General features: G+C 45.8%; 1 protein-coding gene across 1 annotated transcript; it reads right to left on the bottom strand.

The window, feature by feature from the left end:
• Positions 1 to 1027: 1027 nt before the first annotated feature.
• GKN2 (gastrokine 2) lies at positions 1028 to 4596 on the bottom strand. The gene is made up of 6 exons (XM_071417610.1): positions 4534 to 4596; positions 3525 to 3578; positions 2901 to 3032; positions 2314 to 2424; positions 1423 to 1576; positions 1028 to 1119 (listed from the first exon to the last, which is right to left on the bottom strand). The coding sequence occupies exons 1-6, from the start codon at positions 4594 to 4596 to the stop codon at positions 1028 to 1030; spliced, it is 606 nt and encodes a 201-aa protein (XP_071273711.1).
• Positions 4597 to 7784: the final 3188 nt, after the last annotated feature.

Raw genomic sequence — 7784 nt, forward strand, 5'->3', positions numbered from 1 at the left:
TAACAAAGTTTGACCCTCCAGAAACATTTTTGTGGACCACCAAGAACCTGCAGCCTGTCATGAATACATTCAATCTAAAAGAACAGCTTCACCATGTGATGAAATGCTCTTTTATTAAATAGCAGATGGTTTGAGCAGGAGCCTGATTTGAGAATTACTGACTGCAGTCCTGGGGCCATTTTCCTCCAAAGGAAGTTCTTGCCCTCTGGCAGCCACTCAAGGCTCCAATAAACATTCAGTAACATTCAGTGTTCATCCCCAAACACACACAGCCCTTCCAGGCCCTGGAGGGAAGGCTGTGAGAGCTCAACCATTCCCTGGGATCTGCCCCGGAGCAGGCAGGTGGCCCCATCCTGGATTTCCATCAGCTCCTGACACAGAGCACACCTGGGACCCTCACCCAGCGGTCCCAGCTCTTTGTGCCTTTGTGTGAAAGGAAAACTTTATTCCAAGGCACAAATCTCTTAGGGCTGGGACAGTGTCCTGTGCCCAGGCTGGAAAATCTCTGCACTCACTCAAACTGCTGCAATTTTCCACTGGCCCTGCAGGATTCAAGCTGCCTGGCAAATGTGTGGATCTGCTCCCTCCCTTTATCTTCATTCACCTGCTTGCTCCCTCCCCCAGCCATGCTACACAAGGTGAGCCAACACCTGGATGCTGATGCCAAAGTGAAGTTCTCCACTGGAAAAATCGATTCTGTTTCTGTTTCTGCTCTTTATGAAGCCCAAACCAATGCCTGGGCCATGCTGCAGCCCCAGCACAGGAATGGACCAAGGGGGGAATTTGTCTTTTCTGCAGGACAACTCACAAGGCCCACTGCCATTGTGTTCTGATTTTGGGTAGAAGAAGCAGACAAAGCATTCTCTTTATTTATTAAAGCATTGTATTTATTTGTATGTCATAGGCTTGTTATGCATCAAAGCTTTGCATAGGCAGGTTGAGCCTCATACCCGAGTTCTGTTCCAGCTGGAGAACGTGGTTACCATCACTAAAACATGCAAAAAGGCATTTCCTTGCAACAGAAATGTCAATATTCATTTGCAATGAGTTCTTCACAGATTTTAAGGCCCAAAATGCTTGGAATGCCGGCACTGGCACAGCCATCATCATTTGTTGGTGCTAAAAAATCCCAAGAGAAGGAAGATAGTATCAGTATTTACATCAGTATATATCTCAGTATCAGTATCTCCTTACCAGATGAGATCCCTGTATTCAGCTAGGAAAAGCCTCAAATACACAAATCTCAACCCCCAGTTATGGCCCTGTTCAAGGCTTCTGTTTGTCTCACAACTGTGCAGAGCATTTGAGGTGCAGCTCAAGGGGAGGAAATGTCTGCACAGCTCCAGGGTAGCAGGAGGATTTGGGTTCAAAGGGGAGGAAGTGCCCTGGGGCAGGGCCACAATGCCCTGACCTGTGACTTACGTTCAGTGGCCACGAGCTCGTAGAGAGGCAGCCCCGTGCAGAGACTTTCAATGTGCTTCCCATAGAGAACCCAGTCCTTCAGATGCCCCAGCCTGGAGCTGCCAGCTTGGAACAGGGCCCACACGTTATTGGGAGAGTATACATCCCTCATGGTCTGAGAAGAAAAGGTTAAACACCATCAGAAATGTAACTTTAGCTTCTCTCTATTGGGATGCCCTTTGAGAAGGCTCCCAAACCCTAAATCACCTTCCTTTGCCTCATAAAAGAACATTAGATAAAGGGAAAAAAAAAATAAAAATCAATCTATTCAGTAACAAAATTCACTAGATATTAATTGTGCCAACACAGCGAGCCTGAGCTGTATTGCTGCCATAATAATAAGTTACATTATTGGCACCAGGTTTTGCTGTAAATGTGCTACTGGGCCAGAACTCCAGTTCACCTCCAGGCAATTCTTCCAGTCTCCTTCTGAAACCTCAGCCTGAATAAGGAAGACAAAATCTGGTCAAAGTAAATTGATCTCTACTTTCTGTTCTAAAAAAAAATAAATTTCAGGAAATGTCAAGGTCAGATTATCAGCAGGACAATGAATAAAGGGAAAGTTTGCCTGAACTTATATTGTGATCACCTGGAAATGGCCAAATGACATCAGTGCCAGGGACAGGGGATTGTACAGCTTGAGACACCTCAACAAGCCCCTGTAAAACTGCAGGGGGGCCGTTATGGTTTGTTATCTTAAAAGAATGTTCTGCATGATATTCCCTTCAAGCTGTGTCCTGTCAGAACAGCTCCATCATGGCTAAGGCAGCACAAGTCATTCCTGAGCTGCCTGTGAGGGTCCCCACACTGCTCCCACCCCTTCCTTGCCAGCAGAGGGTTCCCCACTGTCACCTCTCTCTCAAAAGCCAAACGTCCAATCTCTTGCAGGTCTGGGATGATTTCCTTCTTTATTTTCATGATAAAGCAGGCATTTCGTGAGAACAACCTGGTGGCAATATACCCCTGGGATGGAAAGAATGGAGGGTAAATCATCAGAAATGATTTAAATAATGCTGACATTAGCTGGTGCTCTCTACTCTTTGGGGCACCCTGGAAGGAGCAGCAAGTGGCTGCAGAGGCTGCTGCTGTGGAATGAATGCAGCTCCTTTCTCTCCTTTGGGGAATGGAGCCAGCCTGTCCTGGTGCCTGTCCCTGAGACTGAGAGCATCATTTCTGACAGATTTCTGCTGTCCATCCCCACCTCCAGCCCCACTGAGGTCAGAGACCTTCTTCACTTCCAGGAACTGCCACCACAAGTTTCATTACAAGTCTTTTAAACTGCCCCATTGTACGGGTGAAGAAAGGAGGAGCAAAGGTGCTGGGAGTCCTCAAAGAAACAGTGTTCAGGGGCAAGATGTGGTGAGAATACTCTGAAATAATTTCTGACTTTAAAAACGTCCTCAGGGGTTCATTTGGGGTGGATCCCTGGATTTACTCACATGTGTGTAGTCAAAGATGGTGTCAGAGGAGTAGACGCCGGAGCGGACGTGGACATCGACGATTTGCTCCTCGCTGTGGATGGTCATGGTGCCAGTGACATAGTTGCTGATGGGATCATGCAGCACAAAGGTCTTTGGTAAAAAGCACAAAATCAGCGTTCATCACCTGGCTTCCATCTTTAGCAGGCACAACAACCCCCAATGCTTTATGCTCATGTAAATACCAAACCCCTTAAGAACCCTGGGTTCGTGGGATTTGGTATTTACTGTGCCTGGAGCAGTCTGAGGAGGCTCCTGAGATGGAGGTCAGTTATAAAACAGGCCCTCCTGCAGGCTGGGGAAAACCTGCACGGGACATCCCAGTCATTCTGGGCAGCAGGGACTGGCAGGAGACTGCTCCAGTCTCCAAATGTTTGACTGAGCTAAGGGGACTCTGTCCCCCTGACTCTTTACTTTGCACCTGTACAGAACCTCTGGCAAAAGCTCTTTTTTTTTACACTTGACAATAAACAACTTGGTGGTTTTCGTTTTTTCTGTGGTTTTCTTCCTGTTCTATTCCCCCTGCCCTGGATCCAACACACTTCAAATACCCATGTGCAGGACAAGGCTCATCACTCTACTCACGTTCAATGCAGAAGTCTGAGCCCAAAAGACTCCCAGGCAAATGAGGACTGCAGCCTGTAAAAGGAAGCAGAATTCTCACTCGTCAGAAACACCTGGCAGTGCCATAAAATCACCCAGTCCATGAGCTGAGGGAAGGAGCTGGAGCATCAGTTTGAAAAATCCCCCACTTAGCAGGTATATTAGCTGAAAACAACTACAGTTCCTCATTGTAAAGTTTTTGCTATCAGGCTCTCCTTTGCCTGTAGCTGAAAAAGCAGAATAACTTAACTATGGCATTTCTGCAGTTTTCAGAAGTCCCTCCTTGATGCCATGTTACCTCTTGATTTGCCTCTTCAACTGCAATCATTAAATCATAACCAAACTCCCCTTCTGAACTGTACCAAATTCTGCGTTCTTTGCTCAATGAGGCTTCCCCTGACTTTGTTGACCCAAGAAATGCAAGTTCTCCTCTTTCCACCCAAAGAAACAACCCAAGATCATATTATTGTGCCACTGTATTGTACCACTTACTTGAGCATCTTCTTCTCTATCCTTTTGTTTTTTAAAGCGAGGAACTTACATTATTATTAAAAGTCCAACAGAAATGGATATACTCACAAATCTCTTCATTTTTCTTTCAGATGAGAGCAAGAGGCGGCAGAAGGTAAGAACGCAAGGAAATCCCAGAGACCTTCAACTTTTATATCTTGCAGGAGGTGTGGGAAACACTTGACAGAACTTTCCTTCATGACTCGAACAAGTCCATATCTACATGTCGTAAGCCTCCTATCTGAATTTTGGGTTGGCACAGATAACCTGACCCAGATATATTTAAAGCACTCAGTAAGTCTCAGTAAATCAATCACTCTGCAAATGGCCATTATTCACTGGTTTAAACTTCAGTATTGCTGGTTCTGGTTTTTTAAATATTTAACAGGATATTGTCTAGAATTAAATGTCATTGGTAATAACACTGCTATTTATTTATTCACACAAACTGCATTTTGTCTTCTGAAACACAATCCCTCACAGCCTGATTGATAGTCTGCAGAGAAATGCTGAGAAGAAACACCTGTGCCATGGTGGCCTCCATGTCAGCCAACAAACAGAGCCATTCTTCAGCCATTTCTTTAATTGAAAATATTGGATGGAGCCCTGAGCCACCTGACAGTGAGTGGCATCCCTGGCCATGGCAGGGGGCTGGAAGTGGGGGATCTCTGAGGCCCTTCCAAGCCAAACCTTTGTGGGACTCCGCGATTCCGTTCCATTCTGTGTGCAGGGACTCCTGGCGAGAGGTGCTGCTCATTTTTGGTCAGTTCCCCCCGTGGGCAGAGCGCATGGACTGAAGTGAGGGGCAGAGTTGGGAACAGCAGCTGTGCCTCACAGGACAGCCTGGGCCACCTCCTGGGCTCAGCTCGCCAGGGAGTGACACCAAAACCCAGGGGCTCCGTGCTGTGCACAGGGTCACAGACAAAAGGAGCAGGATGGGGATTCCCATCCTGAATTCCCACTGATTTCTGCATTTTGTGAGAATGCCAACGGCCAGGATGTCGCCATGAGAACGTTCTCTGGCGTTCCCAGGAGACTCTGACCTTGCCTGGACTCCTCCTCATCTGCTATCCTGCACCAGCCAGTGCTGGCACCTGGATGAATCACACTCTGCTTTCTGCTGGAAGGTCAATAATCAAGGCTGGTTCCCTCCCAGTAAAAGAACTCGAACTAACAGCAAACACATTTCTGTAATTTCTCTTATCAGAAAAAAAGGAGAAGGAGATTGTACAGAAATATCTGCCAGCAAACAGGCCTCAATGGAAAAAGAAAAAAAAGGAAATTGCACACATTTGCTTTATGCCACCTAAGTCCACATGAGAAAATGTTATCTCAAGTGTAACAATGCTGTGCTGCTAAGCAATATATCAGAAAACACATAAACAGATATAAAATTCTGCTAAACCCAGTTAGACTAGGCTGATGTTGCACTTCTCTTGAAAGCTGGCTCTGTCCCTTCTTCTCAAAAGAATCTTTATTTTTAAGATTACAGGTATGTCAGAAATACTCAGAATAGATTTCGACAGTCAAGTAAGTATTTCACAGCAGGATTCTAACAGGGTTCAGGCACCACAAGTTAAAAAAAAAAAGGTTAATTTAACTTTTCCTCAGTGTTTATGCCTTCATGTACTCATTTTGTTTGAAGAACACTTGAGAAGCCACAGCTCCTGTTTCCCTCAGCACCCAAGTGCTGAGGCACAGGTAAGGGCAGAGCAGCAGGGGAGAGCAGCAGTTGTTTACTGCAGGAAAACTACAACAATAGCCATGATCTGCACCTTGCATTGCACTGACTGAACTCTGCTGATCCCATCAGACAAGGACAAAAACTAAAGGTTAATTTCTAAAAAGCATTTGCCTAATTAACGTGATTGTGACACAGCCTGAGCTGGTTGTCTCAGGCAAAGCCTTTGATATAATTCCAATAGGCAAGCCTTGCTTTTTGGAGACTTTTTGCCCACAGTTCATCACACATCTCCCAGGAACACCCCTAAAATCAACAGGTATGTGTTTGAACCCAAGCACCACAGTCCTAGAGGCACCCTCCAATCTGAAGCTGAAGGAAGGAGCTGCCTAAGAAGGGTTTAAACCCCTCTAATTTCACCTTGGCCAGTCCCCAGGCAGAGTGAGGCTTAGCTTACAAAGCTGTGACTCAGGATCCCTCAGTGAACCTTGCCACCTCAAATGTACGGTCCCTTTCTCAAATCAGCCCTTGGTCCATAGTCAGGTGCTACTCTCCTGAAGAGGCTCTGTGAAGATTCAGGGCTCTGTCTGACAAGCAGAATCTTAACATTTTTAACCCAGCAAGATTACCACCCCCTGGTTTGAATGGTGATTTTGGCCAGAGGCACTTCAGGCTGAGCCCTTTGCCACACTGGCACAAAGCATCACTGCAACTTTACTGGGAATCTCTGCTCTGCTTCTGCTTATAATTTCTTTTTCCTTTAAAAGTGGCTGTTCAATACACTGAGCTTACCATGACCACTTTTCTCTCACCTCCCTGTATGCCATGAACTCAATCAGGCAGGTATCAAAGCCTCCTCTTATCAGAGCACTTCCCCAGGAACCTCGTCATGCTTCTGTGAACACAGGGCACCTGCCAATAAGGCAAACCCATTTTCAGATTTAACTTTGGGATATTATGTATAAAAAGTAAGAGTACACATCAATTAGCAGCAGAGCTGGCCTGGCCTACCATCCAAATGAAGTTCCCTGTAAGTATACCTATCACTTTCTCATAAAACTCTTAAGGCTGGGCAGCTTTTAAATGGTTTTGAGCTTTTCTTGGCACTGAGTGAACTCTTAGTGATTTCTGACAAAGTGAAATGCCAAAGGGCATTTTCAAAGTGAAAATGCCAAAGGGGTGGGGACTGCAGGGGAGAAAGCTCCCATTTGGCAGGGATGGAGCTCCACATGCTCAAAGTGAAAGAGAGAAGTGCTCTGTTCCAGGGGCGACACACACTCGTGACACGTCCACAGGACAAGATTCTCTCCTTCACCGCTCAGAGGCAAATCAACAGTCTCAGCAAGTCACATAAAGTTAGGGCTCAGCTGTTTGCTGAGAGTGTGACACGGGAGACTCCAAGTGCAGGATGGTGACACTGAGGTATTTACAGCAGCCTGAAACTGGTGCAGGAAAAATTCCCAAGCATTACTTTTAAATACTCTGAGTCCGACTTGGACCTTTTTCATTAAAATCCTCCTTTGGAGGGGATAAAATCTGGGACTGATTCAATATTCATAGGATTGTCTTCAAGAAAATAATTGTTCACAATAGTTATCCCAAAAGAATTTTTCACCATAACAATAGGAAATTTCTCCAAAAGTAATCAGCAGTGGTTCATTCAAACCCGAGCAACAGCAAGCTCGTGAGTTGTTGAAACTCTGTGGCTTTACAAAGGGGTAACAAATGTTTGAGGTCCCAGTTTTCTGAAGTGCCTGTGCCTCCCTTTAGACTATTAGTCCTGTGCTTGGAGGATGAGATCACTGTGAAGATGCTCAGGTGCCTTTTCTGCTGTGTTCCAGGCACAGAGCTGGAATGTGCACCCATGAATGTGCACCCACATTTCAGCTCTTCACAACAGGCGCACATGGGCATTTCTCAGATCTGCTCCATGTCTGACATCAAAAGCTCGAGGTGAAAAGCTCACTCTTGCAAAGAAAATATTTCAGAGTACATTTTTTCTGATAAGTTATTGAACTGGGGCTGGGCAAGTTTTCAGAACTCCCTTCTTG

This window comes from Agelaius tricolor, unplaced genomic scaffold (assembly GCF_023055355.1).
Source record: "Agelaius tricolor isolate 1412-34295 unplaced genomic scaffold, bAgeTri1.0.p SCAF_70, whole genome shotgun sequence".
NCBI lineage: Eukaryota > Metazoa > Chordata > Aves > Passeriformes > Icteridae > Agelaius > Agelaius tricolor.

What these genes read in the sequence shown, in the direction of transcription:
- GKN2 (XM_071417610.1), bottom strand. Translation starts at nt 4,596, where the DNA reads ATGGAGGCCACCATGGCACAGGTGTTTCTTCTCAGCATTTCTCTGCAG. An exon ending in TGCAGACTATCAATCAGGCT is followed by an intron (nt 3,579 to 4,533) that starts GTGAGGGATTGT and finishes TTCCTTTTACAG; the next exon opens with GCTGCAGTCCTCATTTGCCT. An exon ending in CGAGCTCGTGGCCACTGAAC is followed by an intron (nt 1,120 to 1,422) that starts GTAAGTCACAGG and finishes GGGATTTTTTAG; the next exon opens with CACCAACAAATGATGATGGC.